The 21,877-nt window shown below is 54.0% G+C and overlaps 4 protein-coding genes across 14 annotated transcripts in view; 2 read left to right on the forward strand and 2 right to left on the reverse strand.

Moving 5' to 3' along the window:
- TESK2 (testis associated actin remodelling kinase 2) overlaps positions 1–4,999 on the forward strand; it is an 83,502-nt gene extending 78,503 nt beyond the window's left edge. For 9 of the 10 annotated variants that reach the window (XM_026086629.1, XM_026086631.1, XM_026086632.1 and 6 more), the window contains one exon: positions 9–4,999. In XM_026086629.1, coding sequence (XP_025942414.1) covers positions 9–1,021 — 1,013 coding nt within the window. In that variant the 3' untranslated portion in view covers positions 1,022–4,999. The remainder of the gene's footprint in view (positions 1–8) is intronic. The other variant, XR_003256825.1, reaches the window with a different exon arrangement.
- Positions 5,000–6,371: 1,372 nt separating this feature from the next.
- TOE1 (target of EGR1, exonuclease) lies at positions 6,372–12,178 on the reverse strand. Its single transcript, XM_026086638.1, has 7 exons — positions 12,017–12,178; positions 11,881–11,921; positions 11,364–11,460; positions 10,950–11,108; positions 10,258–10,517; positions 8,580–8,751; positions 6,372–7,329 (listed from the first exon to the last, which is right to left on the reverse strand). The coding sequence occupies exons 1-7, from the start codon at positions 12,125–12,127 to the stop codon at positions 6,526–6,528; spliced, it is 1,644 nt and encodes a 547-aa protein (XP_025942423.1). The 5' UTR covers positions 12,128–12,178; the 3' UTR covers positions 6,372–6,525.
- A 509-nt stretch (positions 12,179–12,687) lies between these two features.
- MUTYH (mutY DNA glycosylase) lies at positions 12,688–18,910 on the forward strand. Of its 2 annotated transcripts, XM_026086640.1 has the most exons (16): positions 12,688–12,784; positions 13,062–13,195; positions 14,391–14,430; positions 14,816–14,889; positions 15,026–15,067; positions 15,154–15,225; positions 15,363–15,476; positions 15,774–15,871; positions 16,254–16,398; positions 16,662–16,737; positions 16,816–17,001; positions 17,201–17,346; positions 17,579–17,731; positions 17,859–17,909; positions 18,214–18,360; positions 18,600–18,910. In XM_026086640.1, the coding sequence occupies exons 1-15, from the start codon at positions 12,688–12,690 to the stop codon at positions 18,316–18,318; spliced, it is 1,533 nt and encodes a 510-aa protein (XP_025942425.1). In that variant the 3' UTR covers positions 18,319–18,360; positions 18,600–18,910. The 2 variants fall into 2 exon arrangements, with proteins under 2 accessions (XP_025942425.1, XP_025942424.1); XM_026086639.1 differs by having other exon boundaries at positions 18,214–18,910.
- Positions 18,911–19,633: 723 nt separating this feature from the next.
- Positions 19,634–20,836, reverse strand: HPDL (4-hydroxyphenylpyruvate dioxygenase like). The gene has a single exon (XM_026086641.1). It carries the CDS (start codon positions 20,834–20,836, stop codon positions 19,634–19,636), a length of 1,203 nt encoding a protein of 400 aa, XP_025942426.1.
- Between the last annotated feature and the right edge of the window lie 1,041 nt (positions 20,837–21,877).

A 21,877-nucleotide genomic window follows, 5' to 3' on the forward strand; every position in this document is an offset into this window, starting at 1 on the left:
CCATTCAGGGTCAATTGAAAAAGGACCAGGAGTAAAACGATTGAGTTCCCTGGATGATAAGATCCCACCCAAGTCACCCCGCCCACGTCGGAATATCTGGTTGTCACGCAGCCAGTCGGATATCTTCTCCCGCAAGCCTTCCAGGAAGATAAATGTGCAGGACCCCTACTATACGCCAAACAAGGGGTTAGGCCGGAAAGTTAATCCCTTCAGTGCCAGGGAGGACCTCAAAGGGGGAAAGATCAAATTCTTTGACATGCCAAGCAAGTCTGTGATCTCCCTTGTGTTTGACTTGCATTCTCCGGAGGCAGGTGGTGGCCTGAAAGCCAGCCAGTCCCAATTCAGGCAGGCATATAGCACAGACTGGCAGGAATTTTCCTTCCTCCCGGGGAGGAGATGCAGATCACTTCCGGTCTCTCCTGAATTGCCGCATAAAGAGTATGGCCTGTTTGGGGGGCTGTCTTCAACTGTCAGCAGATGTGACCCAACCCAACTAGGTGCAGAGGTTCGGCAAAAACTCCTGAGTAGCAGTAAATATGGTGTGTCAGAGATTCCCCCCTTTCAAGCCAAGCTGCACAGGTCAGAATTTCTTCCTGTACCAGGACAAGAGGAGGATATGGACTGTTCAGATGGGCCAGTGTCCCAGGAGGAAAATGGATTTTATCCTGTTGAGAACACGTGTGAAGATCCAGCATGTAATCAGCCTTCAGCACTGGTTCAGCCTGAGCCACTATCTTGCAAAAGGCTCCCAGCTGAGAATTCAGTGAACTCAGAGGGACTTGGCTCCTTACAGGTGTTTGCAGGTTGCCCCCCTTCTGAAGAGATGGAGGTGGAAGACGACCTACAGAAAAATACGCTGCTGGAGTCTGCAAAGCCTCTGTTCAGTGTCAGCCCTTCCAGGGAGCTGAGGAGAGAGGCACGGCCATTCGATGAGCAGGACGGGGACGGCACTGCCCCGTTGTCTTTGACCTCCTCCAACATCTCAGCAAGTGGCAGCACACAGTCAACTTGTGACATTTGAAGAGAATGCTCAAATAGGACATGTCCTTGGGGGAACAGTTGTTCCCAGTCACTTTGACTCTGTTTTTCTATAGTGCTGGGTCTCACATGTTTGAAACAGACTCAGCAGATTGTAGAAATGGGCTGTCAAACAGAAGGCTGCAGACAGCATTGGGAGAGACAGATTCTTTTAACTCTATTCCAAGTTGTGCTTATCCCCTTCCCTGATTTGTGTTAGGAGGGAGAACTACTCCAGCCAGAATGTCCGTGTGAAGCCCCATAGTTACTTCCAAGCAGTAGCACCCACAGCTGGGGTACTGTGTTAAGCAGTTTGACCTGGATTTCGGCATGGAAGGTTTCAGGGCCTTAAGCTCCAGGTTGGTGAGAAAGAGAGACCCTTAGGTTTTTCCTCCTCCTCTGACTTACCAGCTGCTCTAAACCACTGCAGCTTTTGCGTTAACATTCTGCAAGCAGCGTGCATGAATCAGAGCTTCTGTTTTAGAAATGGGCATAGACATCTTTCAGAGCTATGTTGAGCAGGTAGGAATGCTTTTTGGTCCCAGAGTGGCTGTGAACACTGCTGCTGCATCAAACAAGCTCTTGTTTCAAAAGTAGCAAAAACAAAACCCCTCCTGCTGGTAGCAATCTGCAGGCTCAGTCGCATGACAAGTACTTTCCAATTAACAAGAAGAATCTGTTCCCTGGCGTTTCATTTTCCCATGGGATGTGGGCACTGATGCATAATATGTTAGCACAGGGAAACAGGATGCAGTAAGCACCGCTCACTTCCTTGCCCAGCTCTCCATGTACCTCAGCCCAGCTGTGGAGGAAGATTTGCCCAGGGCACAAGAGGGAGCCATATTCTAGGCACTGTCATTCCTGGGCTTCTTGGGAAACTGCCAGTGAAAGTATGGTTGTACTGAGCTCTTTGGGGGATGTGGGCACTTTTCTCTAAAGAGCTGAATGGACACCACAATCTATTTCTGCAGAATACTTAATTGACTACATTTAGGTCACAGTTGGCCATTATCACTAAGCTAGAAGGGTCATGTTCACCTCCCTCTCTGGTAGGACATCCCATCTCATTGATGCCACTGCAATAATGATGGGTCCTTACATAAAACCAGACTGATGGAGGACAGGAATCCCCTGATCAGTTGAAGTTGCCGGCAGTGTTTCAGCCATGTGAGTGCTTTGGGAGGAAGGACAGTAGACTTGAAGGGGGGTTGGGTCATCAAACCGAAGAAAATTAACTTATCTCCCTGAATTATTTTTTCCCCTCCTACAGAAAGATGTTGTCGTCTTTGATTTCTCCTGTCACTGATGGCTGTGAACATGATTCTTTTTCTTTTTTTTTCTCTCCACCAGCAGGTATATGTGAAAGAAGCAGTGACATATGGCTGCTTGCTGGAGACAGCATCAGAGATCCTTGCTCTGGTCCTACTGCAATTTTCAGGAAAACTTGTTGTATGATGATATTTGTGCAACTTTCTGCCTTTTCCACTGTCATTGTTTGTTCGTTAGTTCTCTCTCTCTCTCTCTCTCTCTCTCTCTTTCTCTCTCTTCTTTTTAATCTACATTATCATTCCTAACTGAGATAGGCATTGCATGCCTGCTGAGCAGACAGATGGTGATGCAATGGGCTCTGGGGTGCTTGGAGTCCAGAATTTCACCCCAGGTAGCTGGTTACACTCTTACTGCACTCTTGCAAGGAGGGAAAATGTAAGCTAGTATGCCCTGATGGAAGCAAGACTGTTCCTTCTTTTCTCATCTCAGATAAAAGAGGATGGAGAAAGCCTAATGTTCTTTCTTGGCTGAGATACTGAGCTTTCTAGAGGCATAGGTAACTGTTTTGGGAGTTACAAGACCTCTTCTGAAATATGCCTGAAACTGAGCAGCAGTGCTACCCCTTTGCAGTGGCTGCAAAGAATTAAATGAGAAACCCAGTGTCCTTAAATTGCTTAGTACAGTCCTTGCCAAGTTAGGCAGCTCTTTGCAGTTTTAAAGAGAAAATGTCCATCCTTACCAAGATTATCTCTTTGGCCCACACCTCTCGGCCTCTCAAAGGTGCTATCTGTAGAGTAGTCTGTCTTGTGTATCCTGTCTGCTGTTCTGGTGTCTTCAGAGTGCAGAGCAGCTTGTATGGCTGGTGCTGTGTGCGTGCAATTTTCTTGAGGACAAGAAACCAGTCAGAAGAACTCAAATGCCAGCTACTTGTCTGCCTGGTGCCTGCTTTTTCTTTTTTCTTGCACTTTTTTTTTCTTTCTACAATTGTAACCTTTCAGGAGGGAAACCATCAGCACCAGCTTCTGTTGTCACAAGATGCATTTAATTGTGTGACTTCAGACAAACAAGCAATAATAAGAAGTTTACTTCCGGATCATCAGATTGCAAGGAAGCTGTCCAGCATCCTACAGTTGCATGTAGCCTCAACAGAGCAAACACACGTGCCTCCGGGTGCTCTGTGGCTTACGTTAGCCCTAATAGTCAGCGCTGACACCTTATCGTGAAGTCTGTTGCCCTGGAAGCTCTGAGCCCTCATCTCTTTGACACTGACTGCAAAGCTGTGCAGTCAGGCTTGAGGTACCTCTATGGCACCCATCACAGTGACCTCATCTGTTCTTGTTTTCTTGCACAGCTTTCTCTTAAAAAATATCTCCCTGCCCTAAACAGCTCTCTTATAAAGCAGCATGGCTAAATTTTTATTTTCTTAAAAATCCACTCTTTAAGCACAGCCAGCTGACATGCATAGGGCACATCTATCAACTTTTCTAGCTCTTTACACTGAGGTGGAGGTGTCAGAAAGGGAAATGCCAAGGAATAATGGCTCAGCCCTTTCCTGGATTCCTGGTCTGTATGGGAGAAGAGGCATGTGTATAAAACTGGAGTAAAAGGCCATCTTAAAAATAGCTAAATGCTTGCTAAAGCCCAGTGTCTCCAAGGGCCTGGATGCAGTTGGCACTCACTGTGTCTCATCCCTTAGGTTGCATAAAGCTGAATCTAGGTTGCATCTAGTAAATACTTCTAGGTTTTCTGCCCATTTGAGGGTGTTTTTCTACTGGGGGCCATTTTCTGACAGCTACTGATGAACATGAATATGAACAGTGATCCATGTGGTCAGCAAACTCGTTTTATAGTGATGTGACAAAGTTTTATTGTGAATGGGTTTTATCATGGTTTTTGACTTTCTTACAGAAGCAAATCTTGCTCTTTTAAAAGACTTTCTACACACTGCTAGGTTCCCTGAAGAGATCTAAGATGTTTTTAATTCACTTTAAAACTTCCTATGTTGAATTCATTTAAATGTCTCTTATAAGCTATTTTTTGTTGTGGTTGCAGGTGGATAAATGCAACTAAGAGAATGCATGTGAACTGCTGCCCCTCAAAAGCAGTGCTGCAAGACAAGGGGGTTAGTAGACTTATATTTGTTGGAAAGGTGTTGATGTATTATGTGTAACAGAACATTGGTATTTTTTGCCAGTACAACTAAAGACACTTGAATAATTCCTCTTTGCACTTAATGCTATTGTTTATATTGCATGTCACTACATTTCTATGCAAAACAACCTTTTTTGGGAGGAGGGGCAGCCAGATATTTGATTAAGTTTAAAGACCTTTGCAAGATGATCTATTTTGATATTTATGAAGGAGTTTTACGTCTTAATATTTTGCAGACTGTAAATAGCTCAACTTGTAATTAAAGGCTTAGGAGGAAGTTGGTAGCCTGTGTATAATAGTAAGTTAACACTGCCAGAAAAAAAATCTTTGCAAAACAACTTTTCTAATATTGTGGATATTTATGAATATGTAAAGAAAGCACATCTTGTTTTTATGTTGATTGACCTTCTGACTTTTTTTGAGCTGTAGAAATGGTGTATGTTTTATTGGAACTGCAATAAGAAGTAACCAAAGATGAATCCAGTTAAATATTTTCATAATTTTTTCTTGGTCAGGTTTTGTAAACTTTCCCAACTTGCTTTCAAAATAAAAATAAAATCAAGCACTGAGTCTTGTGATTAAGAGGACAATTCTAGGTTAAAAAAGCTGATTCAAGTGCTTACTTAAGCTATGGATGACATTAATAGTTTGGGGTTGGGATAGTATCTTCATTACTCTGTGCCGAGTTACAAACAGAGAAAACTGTCATTCTTATTCAGTGTGTTACTTATCTACTGCATCTTACTGAAGTGTTACGCTGTCGAGTCCATGAGACTTCAGGACTTTTTCCTCTCTGCTGTGCTTTATAGTGCTGTGAAGAGTAGGCAGTAACTTGTGACCTAAAAGACAAGTCAGCTTTTGATAGCCCTCAGCCTGCAGGGAGCTTGTCACAGTGGGTGCTCTGTTTTAGCCCTACAAAATAGCTGCAGGAATACAGGAAGAAATGAATCCAGGGTTTAAGAGGACCACATCTGGCTTTAAGTCCCACTGCATCTCTCCTTGCTTAGAAGAAGTCTGAAGACCTGCTTTGGCTTGGTTCTGCATGCAGTTACCCTGCACTAGAATTAGCTGGCCCAGCACAGCCTTCTCCTCCCCCATCTCCTGTAGGAGTGAAGGACTTGTCTGTGTTGTAACCTGGATTAAGGTAAAATATGAATTTGAGGTGGGATAGCTTTCCCAAGTGGATGTTCTAAACCAAGTGAATTCTCTGATCCATAGTCAGTGCCTTTTTTTTTTTCCTGACCACACTTTTTTTTAACCTTCTAGACTTCCTTAAAAAGACAGGAAATAATTGTGTGAGGGTTATAGGGAGTTACCCTACCAGGTGTGACTGAAAGCAGTAACGCAGACGCCAGTGTTCACAAAAATGTATGCTTTGCCTGAAGATCTGGCCTGATTTCTTCTGTTGTGTGGCAGAAGCATCACGTTTTCCTGCAGCAACTGTTTATAGCAATTTCAGTCAAGCTAGTTGTGTGGGTTAACAACTTGCAGCTTTCAGACATGTTTTTGTAGGTAATCTTGACAATTAGTGCATGCTGCTTTTGAAGAGGTCCTATGTTAAACCCCTCTAGGTTCAGCAGCAGCAGCATGTAGTAAAGCCATAGTACAGAAAGGATAAAAGCAAAATCTGGGAGGAGGCTGTGGCTTTAGCATGCTAAGAAGTTTAAGTAGGGAGCTCTGGCCTCTGTCTCCTAACTTACATTATCAAGGGATTACCCTTTTCATTTTCTGCAAGAACTGAATCCCATGCTAGTATTTTTTTTTTTTTTTTTTCCAGAAAGACAGCCCTGACTGGTTTATAAAACCCACTTGGATCCAGAACACTTAAGTTTGCAGCCCTGGGTGCAGTTGGAGAAGTGCACTTTTTGTCCTTCTTCTCCAGCCTCACCCTGCCTTCACAGCTCAGGATGCTGCTAAGGAACACCATGGGGAACTCCAATTGAGAGCAATTTAATTGGTCAGAAGTTAAAACAAAAGCAGGAATAAGAAATTTGCTTCCCTCCTGGTCAATTCTTGATGGAATAAAGTCAAGACCTTCAACACTTGAGGGGGGGGAAAAAACAAAACAGTTCCGTGAGTCTTCTAGCTCTAGCCACTGGCCCAGGCCAACTTCATCTTCTGGCTGTGAGCTTTGGAAGATTTAGAAAATGAGCTCTTCACTATTTGAAGTGGCACCGATTTCCCACTGAGGTACAGTTTATTGTGACAGTCTGGCAACCATGGCCCTGCACCAGCGTCCGTGCTTGTTCCTTTCTTGAGCATCCACACATAAGCCATGATATAGCCAGTCATGAAGGCATCAAAGCCAGCTCGGTGGGTTCCCCCCTGTGAAGGGAGGGCCTGGGATTCCCTTCGCTTTCCTGTAGCAGATGCTGTTTCAGTCTCAGAGCTGTTTGGGTGACTGACTGAGCCTGCCCCAGCAGGTACCTCTGACTTCCCTTCCACTTGGTCGCTGTCAGAGCCATTTCCCTTGGCAGAAGGGCTCATGGAGGCTTCTAATGGGGCAGCAGTTGCTTCAGTGCTCCCCAAATCCTCCTCTCTTTTGGCATGTGCGCTGGTGTCTGAGCTAACCTCTGGTTCCATGTCAGTCTCTTCCAGTTGCCTGCCCTCAGTGTTGCATGTGATATCTGCCAGCTCCATAGCAGCTGCTGGCTCACAGGGACAGCTCTGTTTTCGTGGTGGTCCCTCCTCCCCATTCTGAGCTACCTGCATTTCTTTCCCTGAGCTTTCCTGTTCAAATTCCTTTGCAGACCCTTCTACATTCTTGCGACGTTTCCATTTGTGCTTCCGTTTCTTCCGCTTCTCCTCCCAAAGCTTGTCATCCTCATCAATTATGAGGTCAATATTATGAGACTGGGGACACTTCACCCCATTTGGGCACCATCCATAGGCCTAGGGAGAAAGAGAGAAGTCAGTAGCCACCAGCCTCCTCATTAGAGCAGATTCCAGGTTTATGGTCATACATGCCTCTCGCTATGGCATCGACCATTAGTTCACAGGCAAAGTTGAAGCAGAAAAAGTGAACACTTCTGCTGTTTTGGAGGGGAGAACGTATAACAAAGTGGGCTGCATTAGCAAAAGCACAGCCAGCAGGTAAAGGGAACTGATTATTCCCCTCTTTTTAGGGCTTGTGAGGCTGCATCTGCAGCATTATGTCCAGTTATGGTCCCCCCAGCACAAGAAAGGCATTGACAAACTAAAGCAGGTGCAGCAGAGAGCTGTCAAGATGGAACACATGATGTATGAGGAGAGACCAAAGAAGGCGGGCTTGTTCCACCTGGAGAAGACCAAGATAAGAGGTTTGGGGAGATCCAATTGCTGTCTGCAGCTACCTAAACCAGAGGTTATAGAAAAGATGGAGCTAGGCTATTCTGGGAGGTGCACAGGGAAATGGCAAGTGGTAAAAAATCAAAGGAAATTCTGACTAGATACAAAGGAAAATGTTTTTATGATGAGTGTTTGAGCACTGGAACAGGGGCCTGAAAGGGCTTTGTAATCTCCGTCTTTGGAGATGTTCAAAACTCACCAGTCAAGGCTCTGAGCAACTGTGAGCTAGAGGTTGGATGTGAGACTTCCAGAGATCCCCCCAACCTACACTGTTCTGTGGCATTAACAAGCAATGTGGGGAAGAGCTCCTTTTTCCTCTGAATAATCAGAAACTGGTTATGATCCAACTGGCTCTTGTTTACCACTGTAGCAGTGCCAAGACTTGAGAGGCCATGGATCACACTTTGCTACAGTCCCAGAGGCTGCAGACAGGTAAGATTTTTGTATTGCTAATCAAGATACAGGGGAGAAAAGAGGAGGCCTTTCTTGCTTAGATGACAAGCCAAATTCATTTAGAATTTTTGGTCCTTCCAAGACAGCAACTGGTACTGTAACTGATACCATCCCACTATTTAGGACTGTAGAGACTCTTTTTGAATCTTGGCCTCTCCTGAACCTGTGGAATTCACTGCTTCAGAGCAGAACATGCTGTTTCTTTTCAGCTCTGAAGTCACCTCAACTTTGAAAATCTTCCCTCCTTGTACCATGAAGCAAGCAAATGGAAGTTCCCAGCTGCTTTCCTGCCACTGCCTGTTTTGGCTACACTTGGCTCTTCCCATGGAGCCAGGTAGGAAGCTGGGATTCATGTTACTTACCGAAAATTTCTCACAGACAGGCACCTTATTTGCCGCTCCCACACTGTGGCTTGCTTCTTCCAGAGAGCAGTAGCGATAATCAATGTAGCGGGACATGCTGGCAGGGTAGTTGCAGAACTCGATGGTAAGGTGCTGGCTGCTGGTGTCCTTCAGCTTACAGTTCTCTCGCTTGCTGGAACACATAAGAGTATGCAGTTACTGTAGTTAACTCATGGAAGATAACCCAAGACAGAGCTGGTGCAAACGTGCTGTTCTGCATCAAATCTTAACTCCTCTGGTTTCTTGCTCTTGAGCTCAAGCCCCAGTTTGACAGCCTGCTGGAAAAAAACTTAGTCCGGGGAGAATGGCTTTAGTAAGCAGTTGCCTCCATGCTGATTTAGAGGCTGGTTCTCTTATACCTACATATAGACAAGGACAACACTGTCACTGGTGAAGCTATGGGAGAAGGGCACACACACCTTGGTTTTAAACCCTAACGCACTAAGATAATCTGTTAGTCATAATAGCGCTAATGGAGAAAGAGAAAATGCCCAAGAACGAGCTGTTGTATAATGTATTCAGCAGCCACTACCCAGATAGATAGATCAAATATGGGCAGTGGAGATGACAAGGAAACATCTTCCAACTCGGTAGAAAACTGTTTTGTCCCAAGAGCAGACTTAAAGGCCCCAAAGCTTTGGAGGGCTTCATGTAACTAGAACTGTGTGTTGAAGCATTTAAGAGGCCAGTTTTAAAAATATTTTTATCCTGTCAAAGCAAAGCATTCTCATGTTTGAGAACAGCCATCTTGAACATTTCCAGATGTGTCAAAATGGCATTTCTTGATTATAAAAGTCACTAAAATGTACTATTTTTCCTCTGCACAAAGAGGGCACGATCTCAGCTTAGAGGAGATTCAAGGGGCTGTATCACTACCAGGATTGTGGTTAGAGTGTGTGGTGAGTGCAGAGCCAGGGCCCAAACTGACACATGAACTGCACAGACATGGCTGCTTCTAACATGTGTGTGCCTAGAAGATACCTATGAAGATATACATGAGGACATCAGGTAGCAAGCCGGGACCCCTTGGAATGAGAGCACAACCTTTGCTTGGAATGAAAGTGATGGGAGTTGTAGCTGACCCAACGTGAGGGTCACGTGCAGGGCACATGACAGAGGCAGCCAGCACTACAGAGCTGGCACACGTTGTAGACGGTGCAGGGAACACCCGTTCTTCAACTGCACCATCCCCCAGAAAACTGAATTACAATGAGCAGATCCTGCAGACAGAGCCTAACTGTCATTTTGCTTTCTCTCTAGCAGAGGTGTAAGGGAACGCTTCCTCTCTTTTGCATGTGTTACTGCCATGTCCCTGGGGCATTGCGGGACCAAGTGATCACATGGCCATGCAGCTAATCAGATTAGTTTTTAGTCAAATCAGTCACTGAGTGATCACAATTGCTGCCAGCAGAAGTTGGAACTCCTCTTTCAGCAGTGAACAGATAAAGCATATTATGAAATACATGCTTATGCAGTCAGCACCCCAGAAAGGGGAAGCATGGGAAGGCACAGTACGCAATCATCTCAAAAGCACCTTTCTTCATCAGGACAGCACAAAGACCTAAATCTCTATCTGGAAAAAACACTGATTCCCTTTGCCATTCCCCCCTTAAGCTTTAAATACCAGAGTGCCGCTCACCACTTCTTGTAAGCGTACTCCAAGTAGGAGGCTACAAAGCGGGTCTCAAACTCAGAAGCATATTTGGTGTCGTATATTCCTGCTGGAAACATTTCTGAGAGGTCAGCAGTGAAAGTGCCAAGGCTGTCTGGAAGGTGAGCATAGAAGCACTGGTACAGGAACACCAGATCAATCAGGCCATTATGGAGAATGAGGGGCTTCTTTGCTCGTATAAGTTCCAGGAAAAAGGTCCGAACACTCTGGCTCTGGTTCTCATTGCCCTGAAAGAAGAAGGATTAAGTCAGGAAGCTTTAGTGTCTTGACTTGCCCCCACACCAGGAAGTTCTCAGAGCCTGCTATAGTAGGATGCTGCCTTCTTCTATGGCTTGCTTTGACCAAATAGAGGCCTGGATATTTGGAAAAGCAGCTACAACAGTGGAAAGCCTGGATATGAAAAGCAAAGAAGTGAAGGGATATCTCGCAGTCAAGATCCCAGCTCAAGCCCATCTTCACACAGCAGCCACATGTCCTACACAGTAGCTGTGTGAGGAAGACTCCGGGGCCAGGGGAAACTCAGCATCCTCCCTATGTTCCCCCTGCAAAAGCCTGGAGCAGGGCAAGCTGAGGAGCAGAGGTGCCCAAAGTAGAGACAGCCACTGAGCAGGGATTCACAGAAAAGAAGTGGGTATCTCCCTCTGGCAGCAATCTCGTACCTTGTCATTGCCCTTGTGGTAGGGGATCCCATGAGAGTACTGCTTATTGAAGTCAAAGCCGTGCTGCACCAAGAACTGCACCGACTGGGGCTCGACGATATAATCTTCCATACAGAGGAGTGTCAGGTTGTAGATCTGGGACAGGTACGTGTTCTCGGACTACAGAAAGGGAGCGTGCAAAGCAAGGAAGTCAGACTAATACAGACACCTATTGCAAAGAGCTCTGGATAAGAAAGCAACAAGTCCAAAGTGCTGTAAGCACTCGGCCAGACCGTGAACATGGGTGGGATGAATCCCACCTCTATGTGGAGTCCACACGCCAACTCTTCCCTCTGAAGGTCTCAGGCCAGCCAAGAGGAACGACTCGTTCCAGCGAAGCAGAGCGGGGCCGGAGCTGCAGCACAGGCCACCTACCTTTTCTGGGAGCTGTTTGAAACAGGCGATTCCGAGGGACAGAACGGAGCGCGTGCGGGCAGCGTTGCACACGGCTTTGTACCGCTCCTCGATGCACCTGGAGCGGGAGGGAAACGAGAGCTGACACGCCCCCACCGCCGTCTCCCGCAGGCAGCCCGTCCCCGCGGCCGTGCCTCTGCCCCGGCCCTCGGTCTGGCCCCGCGCCTTCGCTGCGGCCCCCTCGTCCCTGCGGCCGCCAGGAGCGCGAACGTCCCCACGGAAGGCAGGACCGAGCCCAGCCGCTGGCGCTGCCCCGGGCCGGCAGCTGCCCAGGCCGGGAACCGCCACAGGTGGCCGCGTCGCCGCGGCTGAAGCACGGAGGCGCGAAGGGACCGTTAGAGCCGGGCCTGGGCGCGCGGCTCGAGCCGCTGCCGTTACCGGCGTCACTCCCGCCGCACCAAAGGTGACGCGCGTGGGGCAGCGACCCCCGCCGCGACCCCCCCCTCCCCGACCCCTCCCGGCACCGGCGGGCACTCACGGGCTCAGCAGCGACTTCCTGGCGCCGAGGCCGCTCAGCTCCTGCGGGCGGGAGACCCCTGTCAGCGGCCCCGCGGGGCCCGGCCGCGCCCCCGGGCACCGGCGCCCCCGGCCCGCCCCCGCCCGCCCCGCCTCACCGTGTCCACGGCGACGAAGGTGGCGGTGCGCACGGCCAGCACCATGGAGGGCCACAGCTCCGTGAAGTTGTCGCTTTGCACGTCCACGACCGGCACCCGCGAGCCCGCCATGGCCGCCGCCCGCGCCCGCTCCTCCTTCACGGCGCCGCCATGCTGCCGCCGCCGCCGGCCCCCGCGCGGCGGCCCCGCTCCTGCCGCCGGAAGGCCCCGCTCTGAACCCCGCGGCGGGTTTTTGCTCCTTTCCAAAACCTGCTTTCGGCTGAAATCCTTTTTTTAAGTAATTGGGCGTTTAGCGCGGGCAGCTTCTCGGGGTCCTTCTCGTGGGGCCGCCCGGGCCGGCGGGAGAAGGGGCGGAGCCAGCCTTTTTTCCCGGAGCGCTGATTGGCTCTGCCGCGTTGGGAGGTCCCGCCCCCTCCTCCCAGGGCTGCACGGAGAGAGGAAGGGCGCGAACGCTCACCTTTATGCCTCGTTTCGATTGGCTCGCTTGAAGAGGGCGTGGCCGAGGCCGCCGGCTCTGATTTGTCCATGCGCGGGGGCGGGGCGGCGGAAAGGAAACATTTTCCCGGGAAAGTCCCACGTGCGCCGTGCGGGGTTCGGAGTCTGCTCCGCCCCCGGGCTGCGCCCGCCGCAGCCCCGCGGGGGAACCGGCCGCCACCGGCCCCGGCCCGGGCATGAGCCAGCTCCGGGCGGCGGCCGCCAGGGGTCTCCAGCGGAGCCGCGCGGTCCGGTCCCCGGGGAGGAGCCGGAAGGGCGCCGCGCCCCGCGGAGGTGCCCGGCAGTGGGAGGGCGGCGGGGAGAGCGGGGTGGCCGGGCACGGGCAGTCTTTCGTGTCGCCTGCCCTTCCGCGGAGCTTCTGGCCCCCAGCCCGAGCTTCTCCCGGTGCTTTGCAGTGTCCTCGCAGGGCCCGGCCCTCGGTGCTCCTCCACCGGGCAGCGGCTCTGTGGGGCTCCTGCCTCTGGCCCCGTGGTGCTGCAGTCGGCTCCCCTCTGCCGAGCCCCTTCTCCCAGCCCTCCCGTGCGCTGACCCTGCGCTGCTCTCTTGGCAGGGGACCCTGCTCCAGCACCCGCTCAGCCGCCTGCGCAGCATCTCTTCAGCGATGCAGCCGAGATCGAGGCCGTGCGCAGGAACCTGCTCACTTGGTACGACAAATGCAAGCGGGACCTTCCCTGGCGGACGCTGGTAAGGGCAGGCAAGGGATCTGGTCCCACTGCTTTAAGGGATTGGTGGTGAGGTGACTGCAGTGCCTTTTGCTATGTGATGCATGCCTCAGTTGCTTGAAAGGGGTCTTGGAAATGGGGTTGTGCTTCCAGCTGAACTTGACTCTTTCCTGATGGATGATCTGTATTCAGTCTCTGACAATGAACAGCAGAGCAGGACATAAGGTGGAGCCAGGAACAGGGTAACAGTTCTTCAAATGTATCCTCCCAGTCTGAGGACTCTTGTCCCGTAAATTTAATCTAATCATTTTTGAACCTGTTTTATTCCTGCCTCTGTGGTGTCCTGCAGCAGTGAGTGCTGTGTGAAGAAGGCTTTCCTTGGATTTGTTGCAAGCCTGCGAAGTGTTTCGGCTAGTGCCCTTCCATGATGTGTACTAGGCCCCAAAACAGATAGTTACCCGGTGACTGGGAAAATATGGAGTGGACCTTGGCTTTACAGCAAGCATTCATCTAAGTAGTGCTGAGATCTGTGTGGCCCTTCTGTGATGTTTAGATCTGTCTGCGACTTGTTCCTGTGCAAAGGGGCTGGGGTCTGGGATAGCTCCTCTGCTGGGGTTTGGAACCTCTACGGCAAACTCTTGCTGTAGAAGACTTGTGAAGATCCTCGTGCTGCGCCTGGGGGACGGTGCTTTGGCTATTGCTTGGTTAACCTGAATTCAGAACTTGCAAGCACTTGGGGGGGAAAGTTTTTTTGCAGATTCTTACATAGTGCTCAAAATGCAGAGTGAGTGATTTTATTTTATAGGCTCAGTTTGCTTTTTTCACCTGTTTGGATGTTTTTGGGGTATCGGTGTGCAAAGGTAAAATGGGAGGGGAATGGGTGGACCTGGCATCTTCCAGACGCATTGTAAAGAAGCAGTGGCTTGGTGAAGGGGTGGGAGGGCGTCGCGGAGCAGGAGCGGCCAATGGTGGGGGAAGCGACTGATCCCCATTCTCCAGGAACTCCTACCTCCTTAGTTGTACCTGTTGGCTTTTGTCCCAGGTGGCTGTTTGAACCAGGCCAGGCCTGTAAAGCCCAAGGGCAGCTGTGCTACTGTTCCTGGACTGACAAGGAGCTTGGCACTCCCTGGCCCATGTGTCTCCTAGGGAGGGGCACATCCCTCCGCAAGAGAGGTCCTGTGTCGCTCTGTTCCCAACACTCTGTCTTCCCGTTTCAGGCTGCAAGTGAGCCGGATGTTGACAGACGGGCATACGCAGGTGGGGAGCAGGGGCCGCGCCGGGGGCACTGAGGGGTACCTCTGTGTTGCTGCATGACATGGATGCACAACACGGGCTTGTGAGGATCTGGTGGCTTTGGTCAGCATCCTCTGAACAAGCTGCCTGGCCCTTCAGGGTGGCCACGAGAGCCTCCAAGCCCCACTAGCAAGGCTCTGGGGGGCCAGAGATCCAGCTTTGGGCTCAGGGGAGCTCTGGTGGGACAGCACGTGGGGAAGGAGGGGGTTGGGAAGGGGTCCCGTGAGTCAGGGGCTGCTGCAGTGCTTGTGATCGCCAGTCCTAATGTGGCCACGGTGTGGGAGGCTTCACCCTGGTGGGGTCAGTGGTGTTGGTACCTCTGCTCTGACCCCTCCTGTGCTCCCTGCAGTGTGGGTGTCTGAGATCATGCTCCAGCAGACACAGGTGGCTACAGTGATCGACTATTACAACCGCTGGATGCAGGTGACTGTTCCCCATGGCTTAGTTCTGTACTTGGAGCCCCCTGTTTTGGAGATCTTGGCCATTGCCTGCGGCACATTCCCAGCTGCAGAGCACAGCTGTGCTGGCTCCTAACTTTTCCCTTCCCTCTGTACTGCAGAAATGGCCAACGCTGCAGGCTCTGGCGGAAGCATCCCTGGAGGTGAGTGTTGCTTGGGGCTGGGCGCTCTCCTGCACTCGTGGCCCTTCCTGTTGCCCCTTCTAACGCCACATCGTGTCTCGGAGCAGGAGGTGAATGAGCTGTGGGCAGGACTTGGCTACTACTCACGAGGGAAGCGTCTGCAGGAGGCAGCGAGGAAGGTGCCTGGATGTTGAGGTGTTGGGGACATTTCCTAACCCCGCTGCAGCCTGTGGGGTGGTGCTGGCTCACACCTGCCCTGCCTCCCTGGGGCTGTGTGCTGGTGCTCCTCTGACCCTGGACGTTGCCTCTCTTGCAGGTTGTGTCCGAGCTGGCTGGCAGGATGCCCAGGACGGCTGAGGACCTGCAGAAGCTGCTGCCAGGAGTGGGCAGATACACGGCGGGAGCCATCGCTTCCATCTCGTACGGGCAGGTGAGAGCTGGGCGACAGTGGCAAGCAGAGGAGCTGGTCTCTCCTCTCTGCCACCCAGACCTGCTTCCAGCAGGGTCCCGCTGCCAGAGCTCGCGGAGCTGAGGCTGCTGGGGGCTCTGCGTGGTGCTGGTTCTCCCCTACTTTGCAGCTCATCTTGCCTGCCGCTTGATTCAGCCTGCGGCTTGGAGTCAGGCTCATCTGTTTGCCTCCCTCCTGCCCCTGGACCGGCTCCCTCCTCGCAGGGAGCGCAGGCAGGGCCCAGCGCAGTAACTGCTGCTGTCTGGTTCCCTGTCCCAGGCTACAGGTGTCGTGGACGGGAACGTGATCCGCGTCCTGTGCCGCCTGCGGTGCATCGGTGCCGACTCCAGCAGCCCGGCGGTCATCGACCGGCTCTGGTGAGGGGAGCGCTCCGTCCCTGCTCCGAGCTGCGTGGTTGGGGCTGGGTGCGGGCAGAGGGGTGCAGAGCCATTGCTCTTCTCCAGCACCCACCAAGGGCTTGTTCGCATCGGCTCTGTTGGTGGTAATTGCGACTCTGCTCATTTGTGACTGAGGACGGGATTATCTGGGAGCCTCAGGGAGCTGAGCCCGTGGAGGGAGGCCAGGGGTGCGGGAGCTCTTGGGAAGCTGATGCTGGGGGTTGCAGTCCCTGCACAAGGGAAAGGACCCGCTTTGCCTCTGCCTAGCTGGGAGCGTCTCCCTTCGCAGGCAGGAGGCAGGTGAAGGTCCCGTGGGCTCTTCCCTGCGGAGCCCTGCGCCGCTCACTGCCGTCTCTCCTAGGGACATGGCCAATGCCCTGGTAGACAGGAGCCGCCCGGGGGACTTTAACCAGGCCCTGATGGAGCTGGGGGCTACTGTGTGCGTGCCCAAGGCCCCGCTGTGTGAGGAGTGCCCCGTGAAGCAGCACTGCCGAGCACGGCGCAGGGTAGGTACGGTCCCCACACCCGTCCTGTGCTAGCCTGCAGCTGGCCGGGGGCTGCCAGCCCTCCCAAGAGGGCTGCAAAAAGTCACCCTGAGCCCACACTCTGGATGCTTCTTATCTGCCCCTGTCCTGGACCATGGCTGCAAGCTGTCCTTGGCTGGGCATCATCCTGCATCCCTGCCTGGTGCTGGCCTTGAGGGGCTGCCGAGCATGGGAGGAGGCTGGCTGATGGGTGAGCCTGTCCCTCCTCCTGTCCTGCCCCGCAGGTGGAGAAGGAGCTGGGCTTGGCCTCCCGGAGGCTGCTTGGGACCTGCCCCCCCGTGCCTGATGTCGAGGACTGTGGTAAGCACCTGCGGCGGGGGGATCCCTGTTGCAGCTCTGGGTATGGCCCCGTGGTGACTGTTGCTTTGGTGTTTGCAGGTGTTGGGGGCTGTCCCTTGTGCCCCCCGGCCACGGAGCCGTGGGACAGCAGCCTGGGGGTGACCAACTTCCCCCGGAAAGCAGCGAAGAAGCAGCCGCGGGCAGCGCGGACGGCCGCATGCGTGCTGGAGCGGAGGGGCCGCCGCGGGGCCCCGGAGTACCTCATTGTGCAGAGACCCAGCTCAGGTACCGGCGCTGGGTGCAAGGAGGGTGAAGGCACCTCATGACCCCTTCCTGGCTGCCCGAGGGATGGAGCTGCCCGGGAACAGGGCGCACCGGAGCAGCGCTCCTTGCAGGCGGAAGGAGCCCGTCAGAGCTGCGATGAGACTTGGTGTCCCCAGCTGCACCTCTCGCCTGTTCACGTCTGTCCCCTCCGTCTCTCCAGGGCTCCTGGCTGGGCTCTGGGAGTTTCCCAGCCTCCCGCTGGCTCTGGGTCTGCAGGAGGAGAAGCAGAGGGAGTTGCTGGCGGATCATCTGCAGGCCTGGACAGGGCGGCCTGTCGCGGCAGGAGGCCTGCGGTATGTCGGAGAGGTGAGCCTGGGGTCGGAGGGGAGCAGTGCGAGCCCTGTGCACAGCTCTGGGGGATGTAGCAGAATGAGGAAGAAGGTTCCCCTTCCCTCCCATCAGACCTCTCCTTTCCAGGGCCTGCCTTGCTCCTCTGAGCCCTGACAGACCTTGGTTCATGTGTGGGGAAGCCGAGCAAGCGGCATTTCCCTGGCTGCCTCCCGGCTGCCCGTCTCAGCCTCTTCCCATCTGCTTGCAGGTCATCCACATCTTCTCTCACATCCACCAGACGTATGTGGTCTACTCCCTACCCGTGGATGGGGATGTGACCCTAGACCCTGTGTCGTCCCCATCCCGCTGGGTGACGGAGGAGGAGTTCCATGCCTCGGCTGTGTCCACGGCCATGAAGAAGGTACGGGGGGGGGCCTGGGCCTTTCCTCCCTTCCCTCTCTCTCTGACACCTCTGAAGTCCCTCTGACTTCTGTGAGGCCATCTTGGCTCCAAGCCCCGGATGTCATTCAGCTCTGGCCTCCCTTCAGGTGCTGAAAGCGTGCGAGAAGCAGCGTGGGGAGCAAAACGGCTCTGGCAAGGTGGGCATGGCTGGGGGGGGGGTGAAGGAGGGACCCGGGAGCTGCTTAGTGTTGCCACAGGCCAGGCCGCAGCCTGCATTGCTGGAGGCCTTGGTGCATGTGGGATCCCCATGGGGGCATGGGGTCAGGCCAAGGCAGGACCTGGGGCATCCCCGGCCTGGGGCAGGGCTGTGTTTGGGGGATTTGCCTGGCTGGTTTTGCCCCTGGAGGTCTCCTGTGTTGGGGCTCCTCTGGTTCTGCCCTGAAGGGGGGTCCCTGGGGACCCCTCAGGGTTTGGCTCAGCCCCGGCTGGCCTCTCCTGCAGGTCTCCAAAAGGAAGCGGGGGGCAAAGCCGGGGGGAGCCGGCAGCCGCCCCACCGGGACGCAGCTCTCCCTCCACGCCTTCTTCCGGACACCGAGCCCCCAGTGATGGCACCTTCGGCTGCTGAGACCGCCAGAAAGCTGCGCTGCGATGAGTCCTGCCTGGGGCATGGAGATGGGGATAGCATCTCCCACACCGCTCCAGCCCCGGCCTGAGGCTCAGAGGAGGGTGCAGACCCCACGATGGCCTCCTGCTCCTCCTTCCAGCCCCACAGCCATCAGTATGGACCTCCGTGTTCCTCAGCTTGGCCACGGAAACGAGTCTGCCTCCCCACGGGCCTCCAGATGGCCAGTGTGGTCCTGAGGTCAATGTTATCCTTTCCTACTCAGCTTGCAGGAGACTGTGATTGCTGAGTGTTGCTGGTGCCCTGGCCTGGGTTTTTCAGCCCCCTGTTGCCACTGCTCCTGGCACGGCTGCCTGGTGGTAGCAGGGGTCTCTCTGGTGGTGGGGAGGGTGCTGCTGCATCCGCCACTGCCCCATCTCCTCCAGGAGCTGCCTTCCCGGCTGCTGAAGTGTCTGGGCACTTGCCTGCAACTTGGCCATCAGCCAGTGACTGGGGATGCTGCTGTACCCATCAGGGGCTCCGAAGGCCCTTTTTATACTTGCTTTTATTGAATCTGAGCCACAGGCTTTCTAATAAATCTCCTAAAGCTTTTTTTAAGTCACCTTCTGCTACCTTTGCACTGTGGATCTGCTGAGCCAGGGGTGCAGGGCAGCTGCCATGACCCTCCCTCACCATGTCTGCAGCTTTCGTCAAACACAAAGATGGTAGGCAGTGCTTTCCCCAGCCCGGCCACGTGTGTCCTGATTTCTTGGGCAATGCACCCTTGGGTAATGATCCCTGGGCCTATGAACCCCTAAGCAATAAGGCACCCGGAGCACTGCCTGACACCTGGCACCTCCTAAACAGGAGGAGGAAAAAGCCAAAGCAGTGTTTTAAGGTTAACTCTTTAATTGAGGTAATCAAGAGGAAGTCTCTGTACCAGAGCTGCTGGGGCTCCAGGCCATAACCCCCATGTGGCTGCGGTGTCTGCGCCGGCTCTCTTCCCTCCGCTAGCCCCTCGCCTCTGGGGCTTCATCCCTGCACAGCGTGCAGCAGACAAGTCTGCTTAGATTAAGTTTAAATTAAGGCAAAAATGTCTGCACAAGAGGGTGATAAATCACTGGAAGGGAGAGTTGAGGGAGGCAAGAAATCAATTTCCACCCTCTAAGATGCTCAGAGCTCAGCTGGACCTGACCCTGAGCTGAGTTTGACTTTGGGTTGGATCAGAGACTTCCCAAACTCTGCTAACCTTAGCCATGTGGCAGTTGCAGGCTGGTATCTGCAGTGAGGTTCCCCGGGGGGACAGGAGGAGGCTTGCTGCTACTGCTGCTGGGCCATATGGACCTGCACAGCTTTCCACAGCGCCCGTATATTGGCTTCCCCAAAGCCTGGGGCACCCCGCCGCTCAATGAGCTCCAGGAAGAAGGTCTCCTCGGGGAAGATGGGGTGGGTGAAGATCTGCATTAAATGTTTCTTCTCTGAGGGGCTCTCTGAGGTGTCAGCACCCTGCCAGTCATTCTTGCTGTCCCCAGCCACCGCAGTGTCCAGCAGGATGCCCAGCTCTGCTAGCACATGGGGGTCTTGCCCGGCCCTCCGGATCTCCTCCTCTTTGCCCCCCTGGCTGTAATAGGTGGCAGGGGGCATGAAGAACTGCACGCCGGCCTGCTTCAAGGCCCTGGTCGTGTTGATGATGTCTGGGGTGCAGAGGCTGACGTGCTGGATCCCAGCCCCCCTGTGCTGCTCCAGGAAGGTATCGACTTGGTTCGTGCTGCCCTCCGAGAGGGACTCGATGAGGATGAGTTTGCAGCTGTGGAGTGGCGGGGCCGGGGCACCCTTGGCACTCTGCAGTGCCAGGAGGAGCATGCCGACCCCCTGGCCGTTGATCGCGTACCCCTCGGCCAGGCTCTCCTGCGGGTTCAGCTGGAAGCGCTGGAAACCAAAGCATTGCTGGTACCAGTCCAGAGCCGCCCTGGCGCTGCCCCGTGAGCAGACACAGGTGATGTGGTCAAAGTGGGTGATTTCAACCTGATCCCCAGCATCTGGGGGGGCTCCCGGGATTGCCTGGAAGCCAGGCAGGAAGGGCCCCCGGTAGCGGGATCGGTCGAGCAGGGTATGGCTGACGTTGCCCACGACGGAGCTCGCCACCCCGTAGGTGACGGAGCCGCCGTCGTCACCCACCTCGGTGGGGGGCACCCGCAGGGAGCAGCCCCGTCTCTGCAGCCGCTCGCAGAGCCCAGGTACGTCGTCCACCTCGAAGCAGATGTTGGAGGCCGTGCCCAAGGCTGGCCGGGGGTCCACGTCGTAGAGGAAGTCCCTGTGGGAGCCACCGGCGTGCCTGGGTGCCAGGCGCTCGTTGACGACGAAGACGGCGGCACCCCGCCGGAGTGCCAGCTGCCGGACCCGCGGCGTCTCCCGCACGGCGAAGGGCTGGAAGCGAAACGCGGCGGCGAGGTCCTGGGCCCAGGCCTGCCCGTAGGGGATGTGGAGGGAGATGTAGCACACGCGGCTCAGCGAGGCTGCCATGGTGTGGGTGCCCTGCAGGGAGGACATGCGGCCGTCAGAGCTGAGCCTGTGCAGGGCTTTCCGGCCGTGAGGAATTAGCTCTTCCCCCAGCACATGCACTGGTCCACCAGGCCGTGATTGATATCATGCATGTGGCTCTGTGTTTGTGTATATGTATATATATATACACACACATATAATACACATACACGTGTGCATATATATGTGCACACACACATAACTTTACACTTCTTAAGCATATGTATTTTAAATAAGGGTCACTTATTGCACTTGCAAGGATAGGTGCTTCTCACTCTCTCCTGAGGGTACCCGCCTTCAGGACTAGCTGCAAGGTGCTGCCCAAGGATGCCAGACCATCCCGCCACCCCTTTGGGGCCCAGCAGCTGCCCTGCCCCACACCAACACCGGGTGGTGGAGGAGGAAAGCCCCAAGCCCTGGTCACAGCTGGGGGAGACCCTTCTGGAGTCGTGCGTCCCTCGAGGGTGCCGCAGCAAGGTGCAGCAGGAATATTCAGGGGTATCTGGGTGGCAGAGGAGTGTGTGTGTGTGTAAGCAAGACCATGCGGGTGAGGGTAGTGGGGGCACCCTGTGCCAATAACTGGGAATGCAGCAGCTGGACTGGTAGACGCAGAGGAACATGCTGGTTATGCCCTAAGGTCTCCTGTTTGGCCCCTGCCCCCGTCAGCGGTGCACCCCTGCCCTGCTAACGGCATGGGGCAGCAGAGGCACGGCCGCCTGGCACGCTGCCCCCCTTCCCGGCAAGGACAGCAGGGAGCCAGCACGCTCCCCCGGCAGCCACCGAGCCGTGACCTTGCTCTAGCGCCGCAGAGGGTGAAGCATGTGGGACACCGCTGGGAATCCCCCCTCCCCCAAACCTGTGATGCTTAATGGGGATAAAAGACCTGTCCAAAAATATTATCATCAGCCAAGAACATCCAGCTGAGGCCCCTGACCCCCCATCCTGCACGAGTGACCCAGGCTGGACCCCGTGGATGTGCATCGGGGCGGGAGTGAGGGAAACCTGTTTAAATATTGCCCCCCC

The sequence above is a fragment of the Apteryx rowi genome, unplaced genomic scaffold (assembly GCF_003343035.1).
Source record: "Apteryx rowi isolate R43461 unplaced genomic scaffold, aptRow1 scaffold_7, whole genome shotgun sequence".
NCBI lineage: Eukaryota > Metazoa > Chordata > Aves > Apterygiformes > Apterygidae > Apteryx > Apteryx rowi.